The following is a 23,298-nucleotide window of genomic DNA, read 5'->3' as shown; positions in this document are numbered from 1 at the left end:
CATTAATTGGTCTCTCCAGACGGCCCGCTTTCCTTATCTGCATGTAGTCCTGATGTCAACTTCCTGTGGTCTGTGCGAAGGGAAACTAAACTCTCTCCCAGTGACACCATCTGAAGCCTGCTCTGCCTACCTCCGGGGCTTGCGGCACAGATAAAGAGAAATGAGGTGCTCGAAAGCACGTTAAAGACCAAGGCTTCATTTGACCAGCTTTAGGCAAACAAGTCTCTTTGGGAATAGCCTGGATGGAGGAGGCCAGACTTTCTTCCCAGTGCCACCCTTCTCCAGGCACCCCCAGCTTCCTTCGACTCCAGGGACAAGCCTCCTGGTCACCTCTCTCTCACCCCATGGACAAGGGCTACACACACAGAAAGTAGGGTTGGCAGAGCCAGCTGAGACTTTATTTTGGAAAAAAACACTTGATTTGGCTTTTAGTTGGGGGCACGGGTAAGAGGCGGTCCCCTAGGCAGTAGACTCCCCACACAGGGTTGGGCTGAGGACTGGGGCTGAGCTTCAGGTGGGTCTCCTGTGCTCAAGACTCTCTGCACAGCTCCTTTCCCACAGGCTTGGAAGCCAGGAGGGACCACGGTAGCCATTTACTTAGGCAGGACATCAGATGACTCAGACACCAGCTTCCCATCACGAGTCTCAATCTTCTTCACCACCACGGTCTTGGTGGAGCTGCTGCTGGTGCGGCTGAAGGAGCCGGAGCTTCCCCCAGAGCCAAAGCCGGACTGGAAGCTCACACCATAGTTGAGGCCGGGGCTTGCGAGGTTCCCATAGGCCGGGCTCAGCCCACCTGGTCAGGGATTGTCAATCGCATGAGCTCAGGAGCCCTGTGTACATCAGGCTCCAATGACCCCTTCTCTCTTCACTCTCTACAGAGTCCCCAGGGATGGAGAACTGCCCTGGTTCATCACTCCAGGGAATACCAGGAGCAGGGTGGGACAGAGCTTTGACATTAGCTAAGCGATCTTGGATAAGATAGTTAATTGGGCCCCAGCTTCCTGAGCTGTACAAGACGGAAATGTATCGGGTTTATAAAAAAGGCCCTGCCATCCTGTCCTGCACCCCAAGGCCAGTATACTCACCTGAGTAGCCACTGGTGGTCCTGGTATGGATACTCATGTTCTGCATCCCAGACTCCAGCCTGTACTCAAAGGATACGTAGGACATCAGGACCAATTCCTGGCCCTATCCCAGACAACAGGACCCATGTCCCACCCTTCCCCACCCCAGGTCCCAGGAATGGAGCACCAGGGCCAAAGCCCCCAATACCCACCGGCTCTCCTCGCCCTCCAGCAGCTTGCGATAGGTGGCGATCTCCACGTCCAGGGCCAGCTTGACGTTCATGAGCTCCTGGTACTCGCGCAGCTGCCGGGCCATGTCTTGCTTGGCGTTTCTCAAAGCAGCCTCCAACTCAGCCACCTTGGCCTGAGCATCCTTGAGGGCCAGCTCCCCACGCTGCTCGGCATCAGCGATGGCGGCCTCCAGGGAAGCCCTCTGTGGAGGGAGGGGGAAAAGTTAGCAGATAGAACAGAATGTGGTTCCCTCATGGCCCTGCATTCATCCTCCCTCCCCCCTCCTCTAGAGACCTCCCTCCATGACCTAGACCAACCAGCTCTACCCCAGCTCAAAGACAATGCTACCAGTAAGTTCCAGAAGAAGGGGAAAATCTGAGCAACTTTCAGGTACTTCCCCACAGAAACTTCTCCCCTAGAACACTAAAAGGTATTATACCCGCCCTAACTGAACTAGATCTCTGCTTTCTAGACTTCCTTAAAGCACCACTCTGACCCTGATACACAAGACATAAAATAAAACAGGCTTGAGGGACCCATCCCAGACCCCAACCCTGGGACCCCTATCACATCCCCAGCAACCACCTCAGGAGCCCTCGGCCTCCCAGGAGCAGTCTGAGAAGCTGGACTGTAGCTACCCCTGCAATTCCCACACACTCCGGTCTAGGATCCCTTCCCCGACCCCCAGATTCCTCACCCCTTCCTTCCTGCATTATCTCCTCTCACTGGAACATGTCTGAGGATCATCTCCTACTCCTCAGTCCAGCCCATACCTGGCCTTTGAGGGCCTCGATTTCAGCCTGGAGCCGGCTGATGTTCCGGTTCATCTCAGAAATCTCTGTCTTCGTGCGACGCAGGTCATCCCCGTGCTTCCCAGCCAATGTCTGCAGCTCCTCATACTGCAGATGTGAGATGAGGAGTTAGGCTTGAGAGGCCCCCCTGGAACCCAAGGTGTCTGTCCTCCATCTGAGGGAGAGTGCCCTCTCAGCTAAGTCACCAGAGCCCAAGTCATCTCACCCACCCACCCCTACCCTCTCCACACACACACACTGAAGGCCTTCTTCCAGAGCACCAAGTCCAGGGACATCTCAATCTCCCCAGCACCCACATAACAGGCAGAGTGGCATTTGAAATCCTGTTCCCTGCTCATGAACTAGGGCACAGAAATGGCCAGAAGGGGAGGAGCCTAATGACCCTGCTCTTCACCTTGATCTGGTACATGGTCTCAGCCTCAGCCCGGCTACGGTTGGCGATCTCCTCGTACTGGGCCTTGACCTCAGCGATGATGCCATCCAGGTCCAGGGAGCGGTTGTTGTCCATGGACAGCACCACGGACGTGTCAGAGATCTGGGCCTGCAGCTCACGGATCTCCTACGGTGGAGAAGGGAGGTGGTGAGGCCTGGTCCTTGCACACAAGGAGCCCTCTTTTGCAGAGGGCCTTCCTTAGGGGAACAAGACAAGGAGGGTAGCAACAGAGGAGAGAACCAGGTGGGTATGAGGACTGCAGAGAGGGCAAAGTTCCTGAGGAAAGAAGATGGGTCAAAGACCTTGAACCTGGTGGGATGCAAAAAATGAAATAAGGCAAGTAAAAAATAATAATAATAATAATAATAAAAACAAAAAACACCTAGCTTTGGGTGGGTAGCCAAAGGGTAGGGCCCTTCCATGCTCTCGGCAACCAATACTGAGCGCCCACAGAGAGCTCCCACACATGGCGCAAAGATTCAGAAGAGATTCAGGACAGAGAGGACCCAAGTTGCCCCTGGGTCACCACTCTGTATGACGATGTTGGACAGGCTGTTTTAGTTCTCTGAGTCCATTTTCTCATCTGTGAAATAGGATTATCAACTCTCCCTCATGCAGGGGAACAAAAGACGTAGAATGTCCATGCTGGATTCTTAACATCAATAGCTGTAATTATTCAGTGCTGGGCCCTTGTCTGTTGGTGCACTGGGGGCCAGGAGGAGCCTCTGATGGTGTTAAAGGAACAAGAACATACCTCTTCATACAGCTGCCTATAGAAGTTGATCTCATCGGTTAGCCCTTCCAGGCGGGACTCCAGCTCTACCTTGTTCATGTAAGCTTCATCCACATCCTGGGGAATGTAGGGAGAGGAGGAGCCTGAGATGAATATCCACATGAGACCCCAAAAACAGGCACTCAATGGCCTGGACCTAGAAACTTCTAACTATTGCCTCGCCCACTTCACTTTGTGGCCCGATCCTCTGGTTAGGCCTCGGTCCCATCGCACCTGCACATTCCCCGCCCAAACACAGTTACTTCCTGCAGCCCTCCTCCCCCCACCCCTCCCCGTCCCCCTACACCTCCCCCTACACCTCCCCCTCTTCTTCCTCCAGGAAGCCTTCTGTGGCCAAACCTCCAATTCTACTGCTCCATTTTTAACCATGTCCCATTATCAATGTCTAGCGTTCTGTCCAAACGTGCCGCCTTAACTCTGTGTCCTTGCCTACCTTTCTATGCTGTATATCTAGGAGGCACCCAAAGGTTACCCATTATTTCTTAGAAACATTTAGGGACCAAACTCAGAAAGCCTCTGAAGTCCAAGTCTCTCTGCCCCAGCCTCCAGGTGAGGGTAAAGGACTCCCTCACCTTCTTGATGAGGACAAATTCATTCTCCATCTCTGTGCGTTTGTTGATCTCATCCTCATACCTGATAAAGAAGAGACTTAGAATCAAAGGATGAAGGCCAAGGGGAGGTTGCCCTGAGTCTTTTAAGGGGGGCAAGAATATCTAGAAAATTCAGTTCGTGGAAATGCAAGATATAAGAGGACTGGACTGGTGCTTCTGCTCATCAGCCAGTGGGGAGGACTGGAGCAGGAAATCTCTCTCCAAATCCATGAATACGCATTGGATTAGACATAGTAGACATATTGGAGGGTTAGCAACAGGGAGTGACATGAGGCTTCAGACAGAACTTTCTGGATTGTGTTGAAAATCAGGGGTAAGGAATAAAGAGGGGCCAGGGCTGCAAGTATATAAGAGACCAATGGGCTATCTGTCTCTCCCATTTGAGGTTTACTACATACACATTAACATACAAATTTGTTGTCCAAATCTGGGCACTTCTGAGATTAAAAGGGGGTGGGTACTACTAAAACTTATGCCCGCATAAACTACACTGTCTCAAGAAAACCTGGTCACATGGTGACCCTAACTATATAAGAACGTATTGCCCAACAAGCACAGGGCGATGGGGTATTAAGCCTCTAGCTCCCTGAGGTGGGATAGGATGGGAAGACTTCAGTTGAGCAGGTGGTAGTAAGAAGGAGGACAGCTCACTTATTCTTCAAGTCTTCCACCAGCCCCTGCATGTTGCCAAACTCTGCCTCCAGCCTCAGTTTCTCCTGGGCCAGCGTGTCCAGCTGCCGCCGAAGGTTGTTGATATAGCTCTCAAACATGTTGTCCATGTTGCTGCGAATCGTCTTCTGCTGCTGCAGAAGGTTCCACTTGGTCTCCAGAATCTTGTTTTGCTGCTCCAGGCTCCGTACCTGAATGAGGGAAGACAGAGCAAAAAGGTCTACATCAGGCCAGGGCTCAGTCTGGAGGGAAGCAAGCAGTGTTTTCCACTCCCAAACAGTGGGTCTCTCCAGAGCCCAGTAACCTGGTTAGTTATAACCTGAGAGAGACAGCATGGTGAGCGGGGTAGGGTGGGAAGCCACATCCTTCTAACTCTAGGGACAGGGATGACACAAGGACACGTGGTTGAAAGGGGACAGCTGGGAGTCATGCTAAAGCTGTGTTTGCAGAACAGATAGGTCGTCTTGATTTAGGTTGTATATTATATAGATCAATAAAAATAGCCAAGTGTTATAAGACCAAAAAAAAAAAAGTGTTGATTGTTCATAATAAATGCTAACATCATTATCATCATTATTACCTGGAATGGCTTTGAAGAACTTGTACAGTTTGCTCTATGGCCTAAAGACCTAAGTTTTAGCCAAACACAGCTGCTAACCCGGGCTGCATATCGTTGAGTTGCTTCCCCTCTCAGAGCCTGGGGCTCCTCAGCCCTGCAATGGCCTAGAGGAACTCAGGCAGGTCCTTTCAGGGGCCCCATTTCTGTGCAGAAGTCACTTGTGGTCAGGGAAGAGATAAGAGACTAGGGAGATCTGTCTGTAGATGGAAGATTTTCTCCTACCCTATCCCCATCCTATTCCACCTGAAACCACAACTCTCTCTGTCCTGCCCCAAACACAAAGCTCCTGGGTTCCTTGGGCTCAAGAAATCCAGATTTTAGGATAAAATTAAGGCATGTTAGAAGGGAAATGTTTAAAAAAGAAATAGACTGCTTTTAAGAAGAATAATTTACTTTTAATAATCAACCCAGAGTTGTATCTTTTTTTGTAATTGGGGGGAAGACTTAGAATAAAATGTCGACTTAAGGGTCCAGCCTAGATCCAACAAATCCTTCTCGGTAAATCCCTTTCTTCCCCAGGTCATTCTGCCCCAAAATTATGAAAATAAGTGATTATAACAGTTAGCTTTACTGGGCTGCTTAATACAGGCCAAGCACCGCCAAGCTATTTACCTACATTACATGCTTGAATAGGCAAAACCTCTGATTTAGGGTTGATCGTGCCCATTTTATAGATGAGGAAATCAGATTCAGCGACGGAGCCCATCAAAGGAAAGGGCAGAGCACTGAGAATCAGGAATTGGTACTCGGAGCCTGTGCTTTACTCCTACTCACAGGGAAGACTCCGGAGTTAGCAGAACACAGTCAAGCAAAGTCAAGGGTGCTTAGAGCTAAGGAAGTAGGAAGCCCTCCCCCCAAAACAGGGAGAGCAGGCTTCCTGGGGGACTCCAATCCCTAAAGGCGCTAATCTGCCCCAGGATTTCCCACCTTCCGTTCCCACAATGCCTCCCAGGAGCCAGTCAGTGAGGAGGGGCCCAATCCTCCCGCACGCTGAGGCCCTCAGGGGCCCCAGCTGACTGGCTGCTGAGCACACCCCCCAAGGCTGCAAAACGCGACCTAGTCTCTACTCAGGGAAAGTGGAGCCAGGCCATTGGGGCGGAGCCAGGGAGGGAAGTGAGAGAGAGGGGACAAGGGCCGAGTGGAAATAAGGGCGTTGGCGGACGGACCCATTATCTAAAGCCATGAACTCTAAGGTTTAGCAGGACATGAAACCTGGCCGCAGTGTCCAACGCCCTCAGACTTTGAATTTTAAATGCTCTTTCCTGAAGTCAGGCCCTGGCGTCCCACCCCATTCCATCACGACACAGATTGTCTCAACCCTACAGGATAAGAGCTGCCCAGGTAGAGCAGCGCGTCACCCAGACGGCTGGCCTCAGCCCCTCACCCCACAGTTGGGGTGGGTCTCTGGCCTTTCCGGTCCCGCCCACTGCAGGCTCCAGGGCGAGGGCCAAGTATGACTCATCTTGGTGTCCCCCACACTCCGGCCTTGGGATGCAAGAGGCCTCAGCCTCAGGCAATATTTGCCTGTTTGAATCAGGACCTATCCCAGACCTATCAAATCTCCATTTAAATAATTTAAAAAATAAAAAAATTAAAAAGCCCAGGAGCACCTTTGAGAAGCTAGCTGCTGGGGTAGTGCCAGGGGAGAAGGGTGAACCCAGAGAAGGGGCTCCCTTCCCACCCGACAGCAGAACAGCTGGGACTCTTCCAGGCTGAAAGTTTTATCCAAGGTCGGAACTCGGGTTGGGGTAGGATGGATGAGGGAGGGATTTAGAGTCAGAAGCCGCCCAGACCCTCTTTCCATCCCTGCGCCAGCCAAAACCAAAAGTGCATGGGAAGGGTGAGTCATAGGTTGGGAGTGTTGCCATGGTGGGTAGGGCTCAGCAGGACGCCAGTGGGAGGCTGGAGATGCGCCCACCGACGGGGCAACCGAGAGATAGAGCAGGGACCCTCGTGGGGCCCCAGGAACAGCCAGTTAGGCAGGGGAGATCCTCACCTTGTCGATGAAGTTAGCAAACTTGTTGTTGAGGGTCTTGATCTGCTCCTTCTCCTGGGTGCGCACTGCCTGGATGTTGGGGTCTACCTCCAGCTTCAGGGGGCTCAGCAAGCTCTGGTTCACTTGGACTGCTGCGATGCTCCCCATACCTCCAGCTCCGCCGTAACCCCCAGCCAGGTTCATGATGCCTGGGCCAGCCCGGTAGCCGCCCACCCGGGAAAAGGCCGAGGAGCTGATACGGGAACCGGGAGCATTCGAGTACGAGCGGCTGCTGAAGGCCCTAGGACCAGAGGTGGACACCTTGTAGGTCTTCTGGGTCACCCTCACGGACATGGTGGAGGCTGGAGTGAATGCGAGGAGACGAAACTAACAGACTCTGGAGGAGCCGAAAAGCTGCTTCCAAGTGGGGGGACAGAGTGGCCCTTTATAAAAGGGAGCCCAACCCAAAGGGAGGGGGATGGGCCTGATACCTGAGTGGCTAAGCCTTGAGGGGGCCGGGCCTAACTCGATACCTGCCACCTACAGGCCGGACTCAGGTGGGGGCAGCAGAGAGCTGCTCCCACCCTGAAGCCCGTCACAGCACCACCCCAGAAGCCCAGGAAAGAGCAATTCCATGAATGTGAAACTGGCAGGATCCAGTGGCTGCACAAGTTCTCTGTAACAAAGAGACTGGGGGTGTCACCCAGCCACTGCAACCCTGACTCCTGGGTCTTGTCTCTTTCCCTCCTATGAGAAGCACAGCAAGAAAGATCCCTGGCGTTTCCATCTGAGCAGCTGACACCCCAAAGACACCACCCTGTGTTCTTCTCTCCCTTTTGATTAAGAAAGTCTGCCCAGGCTGGAGGGCAGGGAACCTGGGTTCTGAATCCTTGAACCAGAGGTCAACCATTTGCCTAGTCTCTCCTCAGTTACTGTTGTACCCTCAGCACCTAGTGCAGTGCCAAGAGGAGCAGGGTAAATGTTTGCGGAATGAATGAATCAGTGAATGAACACACACATACACAGAAGCTATCTTCCCTCTGGGTCTGTAGGTACAGGATAATGTGAGATTCAACACAGCACTTTTCCTGGGCACGACCAAGTGGCCTCTCTCCCCCAAGATTTCGGGATTCCCAGGGCCAGGCTGAACACACTGTAGGCCTGCCGAAGAGCAGAGAGGACGAAGAACAAGAGCAAAAGACGTAGAGGAATGGGGGGAGCTCAGGAGAGAAGAAGCTGCGTCGTGGTCCTCATTGTTCTCACTGCTTCTTGGGGGAGTCATTCCCCTAGTTCTCAATGGGTGATTTGGGAAGGGTGGCAAGATGGAGTGCAGAGGAGTGAAAGTGGAGGGGACACTGATCTTCAGCCACCTGAGCCCTCAGGTCCCCAACCAGCCTGAAGAGATGCAAGAAGAGTCCCTGCACCTGTCTCCCTGAACCCATTATCAAAATGAGTCAAGAGGGCAGGCTGAGGCACAGCATGCACCTGCCAGTTGGAGACTGGGGAGCTGAACAAGACACCCCAGGCCTGGGTGAGGCTGGGTGGGGCAGACCCAGTGGGTGGAAGGCAGGAGGTTTGTTTGGGTCCCCGAGGCAGAGATTCCAGCTGTAATCACCTGATGGGGCTGGATTCTCTGAAAGATCCTGCAGGGCATGAAGTGGGTACTGGATGGCTCTAACTAAAGAGACCAACAGATGCCAGTCACCCAGATTCCCTGGGGGAAAGGGAGAGGTTGTCCATAGCCGCAAATCCAGGGAAGGCGCATGACACTGCCCACCTACCCAGAGGGCAGTTATACAGACTCCTCCTCATTCTTCTCTAGAAAAGGCACCCTGGCTCCCAGAAAGACAGGCACAATAGACCCCTACAGAGGAACAGAGAGAACCAGAAGCCCCCTCCTGGCAAGGCAGACACTTAAACAGGCTTCCCTCAGACTACACACACACACACACACACACACACACACACACACGAGCACACACCCCCTTTGAAGTTCCTTCCAAAAAAACAAATCCAGAGACTTTCAGAGGGGGACACAATGTCTACATCCCTTTCTCCCTCCCCTCTTTTCTCCTCCTCACCCTACCCAGGCTCTGGCCTCCTAATGTGCTAAACCAGTCAAGGGGAAATCCAGTTAGCACCTGTTTCCACCAGGCCCTCTCCCAGCCCCTTTAAACAATGCTTAATTTTCCAAAGAGTGATTTGAATGCATGCCACCCCCTCCCCAACAAACGCCCACACCTAGCAGGGCAGAGAGACGTCTTCCAGAGACCAAAGGGTGGGGTATGGGCCAGGTGCCAAACCCAGGACAGAGAAAGCAGAAGGAGAGAAGGAGCGGCCGGTCAGACTGGTATAGCAGCCATGGGGAGAGAAGGCAACCAGCTCCCCATTCCTTCCCCTCCCCCACAGTGTATTGGGTGAACCTGGGCAGACTTGGATGGGAGGGACCATACATGAAGTCCTGAGCACAAAACAGCAACCCAGAGTCCCCCTGAAATGTTAGCCCCTCCACTACCACTGCCCTGGTTCCCTGGCTCCAGCAGTGCCTTGTGTTTAAGACAAAGGGGACTACAAGGGACCCTGTGGTTGTCAAGCTGTAGGGCTTGCCCAGATCCCACCCAGGCAGAAGCCCCTCTTTGCTGGGGCAACCCAGAACAATTCAGGACCAAAAGTGTCAGCATCTCATTTGTCAGCTCCCTATTACCCAGAGACTCCAGCCAACCCATCCCCCATGTCCCAGGTCAATCTCTAGAGAAGGGGCCAGCACTACCCTCTCCAATGCCCCTGCCTGAGGGTCCGCAATGGAGGCAAAAGGGGAAGGTCCCAGGACTAGGGCCAAGTGATGAGGGAAAAGAAAACCGGACTGGAGCAGCCTGCAGGTACAACTACTTGTAAGGCTGTCTCTGACCACTGTGTTCTACGCACCACAGTACAGCCTGCTCAACAAAAGAGAAAGTGTTCATGGTGACTGTGCCTCACGCAGAAGACTCTGCCCCAAACTGCCTTTTCTGGAGAATTGAAAGGGGAAAGAAGAGACACTCAGCCATCCCCCACCCCCAGTGGCAATAGTGCAGAATGAGTCAGGGAGTCCTTGAGCCCTGGGCATCTGTGTCAAGGCTGGGGGCAGAGCAGGGTGGGCAGAGTAGCTGTTATCATTACATCATTCCCAATCATTGGAAAAGATGGTCTGAACAAGTTCTCAGTGCTCAGGACTGATGACGCGAAGACACCGCGTTCACAGCAGCGCTATTCGTAACAGCCAAAACAGAAACTACCTGAACATCCAGCACTGGGAATGGATAAAATGCAATGCGGCATATCAATCCAATGCTGTATTATATGCAATAAAAAGGACTGAAGTCCTGATGCATGCTACGGTGTGGATGAACCTTGAAAACATTAAGCAAAGTGAAGCAAGTCAGTCACAGAAGGCCACATATTGCATAGTTCCATTTGTATGAAATGTTCAGAATAGGCAAATCTACAGAGAACAAAGAAGATTCTAGGGAGACTTGTTCTAAACTCCTACAAGGAGTTTATTGCTAAAGAACTAATAAGATATGTTTCAGAGTGATGAAAATATCTAAATTCGACTATAGTGATGATTGCACAAGTCTGTGAAAATGCTAAAAACTATGTTTGTACACTTTAAATGGTTGAATTGTATGGTATATGAATTACAGCTTAATAAAGCTTTGCCCAAAAACAAAAAAACAAAAAAGGTACCACAAAAGTATATATTAGTCACTCACATAAAGCAAGGACTTGGTGAACCAGCATAGGAATCAAGGGATAGAAGAGATTTCATTTAGACACTGAAGTTAAGGAAATTCTCCACCTCTAGGTTAATAACCAGAGTATGTCCTCAAAGCACTGAAATCACTTTAAAAGATGGACAATTTAAAATCTTATTGGTGGCATAGCAATAGCTGAATTTAGCACCGAGCAGTTAGCAAGAACAATTAGTTTAAGTAGGAAACTACAGATGGTGAGAATGTCCATCAATAAGCCATATTATGAATAATAAAGCTGATGGTTGGGTTTTATGCTGTGTGCCTCAAGGCCAGCATTATACATAGTAAATACTCAGTAAGTGGTGATTATTTTTCTTTTAACAGTGGCACTAATGATTAAAGCCAGCCAAATGGGAAGGGACCGCCAAGACAGGCAGCAAGCTCCTATTTCTAGAAGTCTTGAGACTGAGGCACCAGACCAACTGTTCCCTGGGTTCACTGTAGCAGGATTCCTAGGTCAGGAGGCAGTTTGGACTGTAACGTCCAAATCCTCCCCACTCTGAGAGCCTGTGATCCATGTCCCACCACCACAGAGCTTTACATGTAGGATATTAGACATCCACGAAAGTGCTTGGGCTAAAAATTTGGATTTTAATAGGAGATGTGATTAAAAGTTATTAGAACAAGGAACTTCTTACTTGGGCAGAAAGATAAGCGTTATTACAGAGGAAAGGAGACATAAGCCTGTGGGGGTGGGTAAATCCCCTCCCTTCCCCTTTCGGTTCTTCTGGCTGGTTGAATAATTAAAATTACACAAGGCAGATTAACAGGGAAAAAACTCAAGTTTTAATACATACACATGGAAAATTCACATCAGCTTGAAAAGACAATAAAGCAAAATGAGGTATACCTGTCATTCTGGACTGAGAGGGAGGCAGGGGTCTGAGACTTCAAAGGAAAAATAGACAATTCACAGGGAGATGAGAAAGAGCAAACGCTTGGTAAAAACAAATGTGTGGCAGGCCACCCAGAAGCAATGGAATGCAGGAGTCTAACAAACAGACTTTGCTTGATTCCTCCCTCTCTGCCACATTGAGTTCATATTATGCTATAGTGAGAGGTCCCCTCTTAGAACAGATTTTTCTTTCTGAATTCCTTTGGGCACGTAAGGAGGAGGTAAAAAGCTCTTCTTGAGTTTGTTGGGCTTTAATTGTCATTGGCTCGAAATAATCCAAATGCCATGGCGGTAAATTCTACGGAGACTTGTTCTAAACTCCTACAAGGCCATTGGCCTGGAGATGATGAGGTCTCCCTCCCCGCTTCACATCCTCACACCCTTATCTCCATTGATACCAAACCAGAAGGGGCCGTCCATTGATGGCAGTCAAGCTAAGTGGGAGGGATCCAGTTGTGGCTCATCTCTTGGTGACTTTCCCCATAACTCTGGTTCTCTGTCTGGAGTATATACATCAAAATCACTCAGACTATATTCCATCTGCATTTTTTGAAAGGTTCCTCTGTGCTGCCAGGGTTGAACACCAGGCTTTGGCTCTGGTTCCACCTCCAAGACCTCCAGGAACACACTCTTCCTTTCCTCAAGCCTGGAGCACTGCAGAGTCCCCACTTAGAGAGGACAATATGCCTGCCTCTCAGGGAGGAAAACAGAGACTGACCAGTCCCCAGAGCCTGACCAGGTACATAGACAGAGGCTGAGAAAAGATCTGCCCAGGTCCCACTCCTGGTGGTGAGGACAACAGTGTGGAGGACCTGAATGACAGGAAGTGGAAGGCAGGGCATCACCAGAAAAGGCCACTCAGGGGATTAGTCTCTGGAGGAGCCCTCCGGAAGGAGTCACACAGCCCACTGCACCCCACCCCAGCTCCACTGCAGGGAAAAAATGCTTTCCTAAAGGTGTGTTCAGGTAACCAGACAGGAAGGAGTGCAAGAGGGAGGAAGGAGAGGAAAGGACTTGAGGACCAGCTACGGCATTTGCCCCCACCCTTACCCTGTCCCCCATCCTCTAGCTCCAAGCCTAGGCCCTTGGCAATGGAGCTATTGTCCAGAGATCTGTTGTTCTGAATTTCCTGCTAGGCAACCCAAAGACCAAGGTAGGAATGGGGGCAGGGATCTGAGGCCTTTATTCCCTCCTGTTTTTATTCATTCATTCATCTACTCATTTGCTTATCGGACATTAGCCTAAAAAGTTTAAGGAGATAGCTGTTCAGTTCCTTTTCTACCAGTTAGGTATAGCTGGGATCCTCTTTTGGCCAAAGAAAGATGTATGTTGAAGGTTCCTATTAAAAAGTGACCATTAGGAGTCCTTAGTTATTAATTAAGCATATTGGTAGCTGACTATATATGGGCACATGCTGGGAAGGCTCTGAGAGAACTGGGTCCTTAATGGTCTTCACCGTATGTTGGAGGAGACGGACAGACACACAATGCCACTTACTCTACCATTATAATAATTATACCTAAGTGGTATGAAAATGACTTACGAATATTCATGCATTTAATCTTTATAAGAACCCTATAAAGTAGGTGCCATAATCAGCACTTTTACCAGGAGAGGTGAAGTATCATGCCCAAGGTCACACAGCAGTGGCTCTTTCTCCATGTCCTTCACCACCGTATCACACTTCCAGTTACAATGATGGGGAGCAAGAAAAGCAGTGTGGTGGTTTGACAGCCCAGATGTCAGTCCTCAGATCGGCAAACTGGCATTAGCAGGGCAGGGCCTGAGAACGGGGACTGAGGACAGCACGCTTCGATGGGCGGAGGAGCAGCGGCGTCACTGGGCCCAAGGATCCCTCAAGGCCATCGTGAAGGGTATGCTGCGGGGAGCTCCCTTACTTCCATGTTGCCTAAAAGCGGTTTTGTTTGGGATGAAAACTTCTGAGTCTCCATTTTTCAGTCCCCTTCCTCCGGCCACAATTCTTCAGAGAAATCTACGGCTCTGCTTATAAAAGGGACCCCTTTATGACCTGGAAAATATTCCCCAAGCACCCCCTTAAAAACTCATAATGTGTGGAGCTGAACAAAAACCTTTGAATGCTCTGATACCCCATACTTGCCAAGGAGCCCCAGGTGAGGACCCACTCTCATACACCCCAGATGCCCGCCCCAGCCCCTGCGTGAAGAGAAAGTCCCCTTTCTTGTTTTCCCGATACACAAGAGCAGTGATTCTTCCATACCTGGTACAGAAGAGAAAGTCACACAACATGTGGGGGGCGTGAAAAGTCATGGGCAAGGCACGGTCCTTCTGAGAGGTGTTCTCCTGGTCTCCATATCTCATCTCACCCAAGGATACGGCCAAACTTAGGGCATTCTCAACCTTTTCCACCATCATGGGGCATGACCTACGTGAAATAAGCATTTGTATATGGCAGGCTGGGACAAATAAAAGGCTTTTGGGGGGACCAGATGTGGTCAGGCCAGAAGCTACAGCTGCCCCAGGCCTCACTCAGACACTCAGAGGGTTGATAGGCCCACTATATCACACAGTTAGTTATAGCTTACTCTTGGCACAGCCAAAGTCACCAGGAACCCTGGCTGGGAAGCTCTGGTGTGGGAAGACCAGACTGTTTTGGACCGATAAGGAATGAGATGAAAACAGGCAAAGCCCAGCCCGCCTTGGAGAGGATCAAGGGCATCCATCAGAGCTGGAAGCCCTAAACTCCCAGGTATTCTACCCAGCCATAAATACTAGACTAAGGTTAATCCCCCACCATAGAAATAATGTAGGGAGGAGGCAAGAGAACTAAAATGTTAAATCAAGCTGTATTCAGAGACTGCAATAATATACTGATCAGTCCTAAAGCCAGACCAGGAGGAAACCTGCAGAACAAAGGAAGATTTCTGCTGGCATTGCTAACAAACCATTTCTCCACAAGGCAAAGGGAAAACAGAGTCCTTAAGGGGCACTCTATACAAAATAAAATTCTTCATTTCCTATGGCTAAAACCATGGGGAACCTCTGGATCAAAGGCTGGGTATTACCAGCAGGCCTTTCATGCTACATATTCTTACCTTCTCACTACACACTCTTATCCTTTCACACTGAATGTACATACCATCAAAAGAAAATGGGTAAACAAAGTTTTTAAACTGTAATTCACAGAAACTAAAGAATGATATGTAAACTGAATTCCCTGAACTCTCTGGGTCTCTCTCAGTGTCTTTCCTCTGTCCCCGTCAGTGGAAGATAATGATGATAAGCTGGTGTTTTATGATCACATAAATACAAAGCTCAGCCCCTGCCCTCAAGACAAGGAAGAGCCAAGTGCTCTGCTCAAATAACTCCTCACATGGCCACCCCACCTATGCCCACACAACCTCAGCCTATGCCACAGGTCCTCTCAGCCCCCACATGCACCCTCACAGATAGTCGGTCTCTCTCTCTCTCTCTCTCTCTTCATCTCTCTGTCTCTGTTCCTCGGTCTCTTTCTCTGCCTCTCTCTCTTTCTCTCTCTCTCTCATCATTCTCACATGAATACGTACCACCTTTCGCCTCTCCCACCCATCACAACCACATACAACCACTCTTCAATGCACATCGCACACGCACCCGTGAACACAGTCATAACATTCAAACCCGACACACGGGTACACATTAGTGCTTGGGATTCTTGATTGCAAATGACTGAGACCCAACTCAAACAGGCTGAAGCACAAAAGATAATTAATTGCTCACAAAGTTGGGAAGCTCAGAAGTGCATTGGGTTTTTGGCATAGCCAGATGAGGAGCTCGGTGATGGTACTAACACCATCTTGACTCTGTTTTCCTCCGGGTTAGCTACCTTTTCAGGCATACAACCTCTATGCTGCAGCAAATGCCTCTTTCCCAGTCGTTCACACTAAAGTTTCAAGGCTAAGTCTCATTAGGCTAACAGGCCATATGCTCACCCAAGAACCAATCACTGTGGCCAGGGGATTAGAATACTATAATTTTGACTAGACTAGATTATGTGCCTGGTCCCTGGCGAGAGGTGGTCAGCCCACCCAAACTATAACGAAGGGAGCAAAAAGAGTGATTTACCAAAAGAAGAGAAAGAGATGTTGGACAGTGAAAATAACAGGTGTTCACTACCTACACTGACCTGAATGTACACAAAGAAGATCTGGAAATCTTGAGGGCTGCAGGGGTATAAAGATATCAGTGTATATACTAAGCCCTTGCATAAATATAAGTAGAGTCTGACCAAAGTCCACCTTCTGCACCTTATAGACGAAATATAGATTTCTGAGAAATGAGTGATTCAGATATATGCTATATGACTTCAAAGGAAAGGGAAGAGCTGTTTAAAATAGGTTCGCGCTTAATCAAGTTAATCTCTGAAAAAAAGTAAGATATGGATAGAAAGATCCAGAAATGCAATGAGCCATTGACCAGGAACAAGATTCCTAAGGCCAGACAGAGTTGATCCTGTATGTTACGGGGGCCAATGAAAGTGTGGGGCAGGAGAGTGACGTGGTTAAAGTAGTGTTTTAGGAAGATTAAGCAGACTGAGATATGCAGGTTAGATGGTAGGGGCAAAAGCTGAAGGCAGGAGACTAGACAAGAGGCTATTTCAGAATGCAATTTAGGAGCCATGTGGTGTGGTAGGAGCAGTAGGATGGAAAGACAGGGATGGAATAAAACACAAAGGATGTTGTGAGGAAAAACCAATGTATGTGGCATGGCTGAGTCCAAGGTTAAGAGAATCAAAAAGGTGATTCAGATGCACTTCGGGTAACTCCCTGCTGAACCATAGCGCCTTCTACTTCAGCCAAACTAGTGCACACATTTGCCATGAGCCACTGAATCTAGCCATGCCATCACAGTCATCCCATCATTGTCAGACCACAGCTCCTGGCAGACAGGATTGAGTCCTCTAGTGTCAATGTCTTGTTCCTATCTCTGTGCCAGTATCTATCTGGCAAGGCTCCTGCCCACAATAGAGGCCTCAGAGTGAATATGCAGAGCCCCCCCAACACACGGTTTATACTTGCCTCCTTACCTTTGTTTATCACACACGCACATACGCCTTCACTTCACTAGCAGCATGATGAGGCCACCATAAACCCTCCATGGTACTCGGCAGTAGATGCAAATGTGAACAGGCACATTTTCTCCTCTCTGACCATGCCATGCCTGTGGAACAGTGTTAGGATCTTGTCTGACTCTTAGGAGGCACTTGGACAAATGGGAGCTGATGCAAGATGTCTGAGATGGGAGAAAGGGAACCATGTACCACAGAGACACTGCTATAGGACCTGGGAGTGCAAGGTCCTGGAAAAAAAGAGGAGGCACGGACTGCCAGGAAGAAGAAGGGACATTCGTCTACGTGGCCCAAGGGATATAACTAGAATGAGCAGAAGAAGCCCCCAGAGAGACTTCTTCCACAGACTTCCCAAAACCAAGCTTTGGGAAGGTGAACTCTGTGGTGTGTTCTGGGAAGCTGTGGTTTCCCCTGCATAAAGAAAGGTTCAAGCAGAAGATCAAGGGCACCCGAGCATCCGATGGATTGTGGGAGCTCCAGAAACATGTCCTGAGGGCCTACCACATGTGCTACACACCTCATTCAGACTCATAAAGACCCTGCCAGGCGGGAATGAGAATGTGCCCAGGTTCACAGAGCTGTGAAGGGAAGAACTGGAATCTGAGGACTCCTCACTGGTGGACTGAAAGTAAAAGAGAGTGAATGCGGTCAAAGGAATTCTGGAGTCACTTCTTTACTGGGCAAATTACTTAACCTCTCTGAGGTTCCTCTTTCTCACCTAAAAATGCAGGTAATAATTACCTAAAAGGACTGGTACGAACATGAGGTAAGGGGACAGTGCCTGATCAGTAGATTTGCAGTCAATTTTAGCTTGACCCTCACCACCTCTCCCTGGCCTTCCTCCTGCCTTTCCTGAAGCCTGCTGGCTCTGTGCAGCTTACCCCACCCCTTCACTGTCTTCAAGACCCCCACCCCCACCATGGAACTTGTGTTTGCACCAGCTTTGACACATTTGCCTTATGAGAGTTAAGTCCTGGTGTTCCCCTTGAAGGATGAGACAGTGTCTCATGCATCTTTGTGTTCTCTGCAGTGTCTGCCTAGCCCAAGGCAGGTGCCCACGTGGGAGAGAGGGCTGCCTCAGAAAGGTCGAAGTTAACTAGAGGGAGGTGGCAATTGGGGCTATAAGGAGGCATCTTATAGGAGAGTAATAAAGGATAACATGCAAAAATCTGCCTCCATGTAAGGCAGAAGCTTGCAAATCCAACTTCTAGGGAGCTAGCCATGCAAACTGAGCCCTGCCTTTTGACACGATCTTCCTTTCCCCAACTTTCAGCGCAAGTCTCCTTTCCTTGCTGACCGTGGTGGTGGTGGTGGTGGTGGTGGTGGGAAATAATGGTGATAATGATGGCAGCTCTTATTTATTGGATTCCCACTGTGTCAGAGTGTCAGATCTCTTACATCATATATTATTGGTAATCTTAAAATAATTCATGAGAAAGGCAACATCATCTTCATTTTACAGATAAGGAAACTAAAAGTCCTTTAAGACTTGATCTCAAGTCTAGGGTAAGTCCAAAGTCTGAGCATGCTCTTTCCAGTAATGATTTTAAAACTTTTTTCTTATTTAGCCATTATATATATAAATATAATGTTTATTTAATTAGTATTTGTGGAACACCTAAATTACTTCTCTGGCTTTAGGGATTTCGACAGACTTAGGGAAACCTCTCCCCACCAAAAAGAAAGCTCCATAAAGGCAGGAACTCTGTCTGTCTTGTTAGCAACCATATCTACAGCGTTCGAAGGTGCCTAACAGGCACTCCACTCCATCATGCATAAGGAATGAATTCACAAATCATTGACTCAGACTGTACCATGGTGTGTGTGTGTGTGTGTGTGTGTGTGTGTGTGTGTGTGTGTGTAACAGAGAAAATAAGAGAGTAAGAGAGGGAGAGAGCAGCTCAGGTCAAGGAAAGCCCTACTACCTTCCGCTCAATTACCAACCTCCCTCTTGGATTCCGTGGTCTCTCAAGGGCTAAGATAACCCCAAAGTGGGACACAGTTCTTATGGCTAATCTTCTGACCTGGAAGGTGAAAATGGACTGGGCCTGGGCCAGCCAAGGCTAGTTTAGCCTCAGGGAAGTATCAGGTAAGCTCCCATGGCAACGCAATTCAGTGTGTGTTTATACATTTCCAGCAGAATTCCAGGCTAAGGCCATCTATTCCCCAAGGCGGCACCAGCCCTTCTTCCTTGTCTCCCGCAGGTGACCATCTTAGGAAGCTAAGAGAAGCTCGAGCGGCAAAAAAAAAGCCTTCAGAACATGGAAGGCAGAGGAGTGAAAGCCCCGCCAGGGAGAGGGCCATTTCCCTCCTAGACCAGAACTTCTGGCTCACAAGTGTCAAGTTGTAGAAACCAAACACCCTGAGCCTCCTCCTAGACCCCTGGGCCCATGGCTCCCAGGTCCAGCCCACTAACCTTCCACCCCTAACTGCCCCTCTTCACACACAGCCTAACCCTTCTCCACTTGGCAGACAGCTCCTACACAGACTCTTTCTTCACCTATACATTTTACCAGACCAGGGATCCTCCTCCTCACTCTCTGTTCCTCCAGCCCAAACACCTTCTTCAGGGAGCCCTCCCAGACTTCTCCCTTCAGCTTCCCAGCATGGACTCTAATTAGGCATCTCCTGGTCTCTCAGAGTTGAGCATCGATCCAGACACTCCTAATGGCCTAGGAGTTCCCTTAAGGAAGGAATGACAACTTTTAATCCCTACAGAAACTATGAAATAAGCATTATCTCCATTTTAGAGGTGAGGAAACAGCCTTAAGATTAAGAATAGCTTGTGCTCTAGCAGTTAGCAAATGGGAGAGGCAGAACTGGACCCTGCCTGCCTTCAATGCCATGCCTCCCCTCCCTGCCTTACACCTCCCTGCCTTATGCCTCCCTCTAGCCCTATTCCTCTAAGACAGTACCATGTACCAGGCACTTCCTGTACCATAGACTTTTTATAACCCCATTTAATCCTCACAATTAAACTATAAAGAAAGTACAAATAGACTCGTTACAGATTAAGATACAGAAGCTCAGTAACTTTCAATGTATTTCCTAAGGTTATAGAGCGCATGAGTGCCAGGATCAGAATTCAACCTAACTCTTTTAGTTTCTTAGGTTTCCCAGGCCCCTGAGTCTAGCCAGAAACAGGACGAGAGATACAGGAGTGAGGAATGCAGACTCTCCAGGCTTTGACTCTGGTCAGTCAGCAATTCTGATAAAGGAGGATGCCTTCCAGAAAGCTGGCAGAAGTTGCCCCCCTGATCTGGGGAGGTCCAGGAATCCCAGGACAGCCGAGCACTGGCTGGCTCAGGTGCCGACATCCCTCCCTTCCCACTCATCCTGTGAGCTCACACAACCTCAAGTCCTTCCACTTCTGCAAATTCCTCCACTACCTCCAAAGTACTCTAGGGTTTGCGATGAAAATGAAATTAAATTTATATTAATTTCCATCTTGAGAATTGTTCTAAACAATTCTCAAAACAATGTGAAATAGCGGGAAAACATAAATTTGGAAATCAACCTGTGTTTTAGAGTCAACTTGGTTTCGAACTTGCTATGTGACCTTGGACAAGTCACTTCCTCCTCTCTAAGCTACAGTTGTCTTATCCGTATAATGAAGGAGAAGTACCATTTATTTCTAAAATTCCTTGAAATCATGTTTGATTATTAATTGTATTTAAATTATTTGTTCTTTTAGAATTTCAAACTTCTCACAGTGATTAAGATGTAATGGGGAACACATTAAACTTGAAATCATACATGATTTAGGCTCTCAGCTTTTATTCTCTCATATATAAAATAAGTTATATGATGATAATGTTTGTAAAATTTTTGTTGCCGCCTGTAAAGTTCTGATATAGGACCCCTACTGTAATGGAAGAAAACTATAAATCTCCAAGAATTCACCATTCCTGCTGTCTTTCTTCTCCCCCTCACCCTGCCCCAGCCCCTCAGGCGAGATCAAGGGATCTTTTGAGAAAACCCACCCTCAGCTGCACTCCAGAGTCTGCCTTAGTCCTGCCCACTGCAGAAACAGCCAGTAAACATTCCTCTATCTTCTCCTTTACTAAAGTATTGAAAGGGATCAAAAAGATAGGCCCAAGGAAGGACTGACTGACTAAATGGAGGAGGAGGGGGAGTGGAAACGAGTGACTAGGGAAGTGAGAGCTGCTTTGAAAAGGAATCTGTGCTGGGTCTCTTTTCTCTCAGATCTAGACTGGGTCAGGCCTGCCCAGAAGCCAAGAAACATAACAGTGGGATCAGCAGGCCTCAGTGGGACAAGAGTAGAGCAAGCCTGGGAGGACGGGAAGACAGCCTTCTGGGGAAGAGGTGCTGAGCAGTTTTCTGAAAATTATGCTCTCAGATGGTCTGCAATTCTTGGAAGAGACAGAGTAAGGTAGGATAAGGCCTAGGAGGAATGCAGTTAGAGGTATGTGTACACAACAGACCACAGAGAATGAGTCTGTCCAGGGCCATGAACCTTATCTCCCCACCACAGGAAAGCTAGGATAGCTATCTCTGCATTCCTAAGAGCTCAGGCTGAGTCAGAGCTGAGGGTATTGGGGTGGGGGTGGGGGTCCTGGGCAGCATACCTGAGTCACTCCAGGATGTGTGGTTTAACTGGAAATGAGGAACAAAGGGAGAGAAGAGATAAATCAAGCCTAGTGCCAACAAAGGCTAAAGGTCTCAGATTCCTAACAGTCAGTCCCAGACCAGAAATTTCTTCCCAGAAAAGTTAGGTCCTAGGGATGGACAACATCTGTTATTGAGCTCTAGGGTTCATCATGCACAGCTCTTCCTGGGGCTTAATGAGTTCTTACTCTCTGCCACCATTAACTACTACTTCTCTAGCTTTAAAAACCACAATTGACTTATCGCTTGGAAGAATGAAGCAGGACCGAGAAAACCATAGGACCCAGGTCCTAGCTCCAGCCCTGTCCTCCTCTCTCCCTCCCACCCCATTACTCTGAGCTGGGGCCCTTTGTCCCATGGTGGGAGGAGGAGAAAGCAGGCAGTGTTTCCCCGCACTCTGTGTCCCTGAGAAATTCTTTACCTCTCTTCAATGTTCCCTCCTCCTTTTTGCAGGCAAGTGAGACAGGAGCCCTGGAGACATGCTGGAGGGGGAAATGACATCATCGCCTGCCCTCTGGCTCCTAGACTTGTACACACTCTCCCTCTGCCCCTCCGTCACTGTCTCGCCCCTACTCATTTTGCTCCAAGATGTCTTCTCCAAGTGCCCAGCCAGAGTGATCTGTAAACACCACTTTGATTCTGTAACTTCCATGCTCAGAGCTTTCCGTTGCCTTCAGAATAAAGGTCAAATTTATCTGGCAGCAGAACTGAGCCTTTCCCACCTGGCACTACCCTGCCCTAGCCCCAGGGCTGTGCCCTTCCTTCTCACAGTACCTCCCTGTCAGCTGCACCTGTCGAAACCTTACCCTTCCTGCAGGCCCTGGCTCCAGCACACCCCATTCATTCTGCAAACATTTACTGAATGAAAATCACACACTAGGCACCTCCCCACACGACTGAACCAGTTACCAGTGCCAGAAGTGGCCGCACCCATAGAGACCCCAAAAACGGGCCTCTGTTACACCCCTGGGCTTGGTTACAATTGCCGCAGCACCCCTCCCTGATTGTAAACCTGATCTTCATATAACATACATTGAACATCAGCTAATATCTCATGCGATCCTCACAATGACCTTGAGAGTCCAATATCATTATCTTTACTTACGGATGAGGAACCCAAAGCTCAGGGAAGTAATTTGTCCAGAAAGTGGTACTTGGAATCAAACCAGAATCCCTAGATTCCAAGTCCAGGGCTCTCATACCAGCAGCAAGTCACCTCCCTTAAAAGCAAGGTCATGTCTTATACATGTTTCTGTTTCCCTCAGCACCCAGCACAGAAACTTGTTTGATTCACTGAATGAATGAATGAATGAATGATTCTATGATTCTGTTCTATCCAGATGAGTCTTCTCCCCTCTGATCTCTAGTTCTTCTCCTTCACATTCCTTTTTTCTTATCTTCTCCTCTCCTTCACCTTGGGCCCCAAGAATCCAGAAGATAAGGGAAGAAAGAAGCTGTGATTGCTCTCACTGATACCAGGGAGTAGATAGGCCTCAGGAGGGCCTCCACTGACCAGGAAGAGACCAAAGGAGGTAATCTGGGACAGAAAGGCTCCTCCTTACACCCTACAACCCAAGGTGATAGACCACAAGAATCCCAGCCCTATTCTCCATCGCTCTCCAATTCCAGCAGGACACAGGTGGGGTGGGAGGGAGCAGCAGAGTCATCCAGAGAACAGTGAGGG

General features: G+C 49.1%; 1 protein-coding gene and 3 long non-coding RNA genes across 4 annotated transcripts; 2 read left to right on the top strand and 2 right to left on the bottom strand.

Annotated features, from left to right (window-relative positions):
- Positions 1-371: 371 nt before the first annotated feature.
- On the bottom strand, positions 372-7,632 carry KRT8 (keratin 8). Its single transcript, XM_016142678.2, has 9 exons — positions 7,232-7,632; positions 4,599-4,807; positions 3,909-3,969; positions 3,298-3,393; positions 2,505-2,669; positions 2,072-2,197; positions 1,280-1,500; positions 1,089-1,147; positions 372-796 (listed from the first exon to the last, which is right to left on the bottom strand). The coding sequence occupies exons 1-9, from the start codon at positions 7,562-7,564 to the stop codon at positions 594-596; spliced, it is 1,473 nt and encodes a 490-aa protein (XP_015998164.1). The 5' UTR covers positions 7,565-7,632; the 3' UTR covers positions 372-593.
- A 3,357-nt stretch (positions 7,633-10,989) lies between these two features.
- Positions 10,990-22,109, bottom strand: LOC118613770. The gene is made up of 5 exons (XR_004955832.1): positions 22,036-22,109; positions 21,575-21,602; positions 16,944-17,077; positions 14,139-14,303; positions 10,990-13,928 (listed from the first exon to the last, which is right to left on the bottom strand). It is a non-coding gene; the product is annotated as an uncharacterized LOC118613770 (long non-coding RNA).
- LOC118613769 lies at positions 18,867-19,547 on the top strand. Its single transcript, XR_004955831.1, has 2 exons — positions 18,867-19,074; positions 19,190-19,547. It is a non-coding gene; the product is annotated as an uncharacterized LOC118613769 (long non-coding RNA).
- LOC118613768 lies at positions 21,809-22,460 on the top strand. The gene is made up of 2 exons (XR_004955830.1): positions 21,809-21,901; positions 22,068-22,460. It is a non-coding gene; the product is annotated as an uncharacterized LOC118613768 (long non-coding RNA).
- Positions 22,461-23,298: the final 838 nt, after the last annotated feature.

Source organism: Rousettus aegyptiacus, unplaced genomic scaffold (genome assembly GCF_014176215.1).
Source record: "Rousettus aegyptiacus isolate mRouAeg1 unplaced genomic scaffold, mRouAeg1.p scaffold_m13_p_2, whole genome shotgun sequence".
Lineage (NCBI taxonomy): Eukaryota > Metazoa > Chordata > Mammalia > Chiroptera > Pteropodidae > Rousettus > Rousettus aegyptiacus.
The sequence above is the reverse complement of the archived record's forward strand: the minus strand, read 5'-3'. Positions and strand labels throughout refer to the sequence as shown.

What these genes read in the sequence shown, in the direction of transcription:
- KRT8 (XM_016142678.2), bottom strand. Translation starts at nt 7,564, where the DNA reads ATGTCCGTGAGGGTGACCCAGAAGACCTACAAGGTGTCCACCTCTGGT. An exon ending in ATAGGCAGCTGTATGAAGAG is followed by an intron (nt 2,670 to 3,297) that starts GTATGTTCTTGT and finishes TCTCCACCGTAG; the next exon opens with GAGATCCGTGAGCTGCAGGC. An exon ending in GACCACCAGTGGCTACTCAG is followed by an intron (nt 797 to 1,088) that starts GTGAGTATACTG and finishes ATCCCTGACCAG; the next exon opens with GTGGGCTGAGCCCGGCCTAT.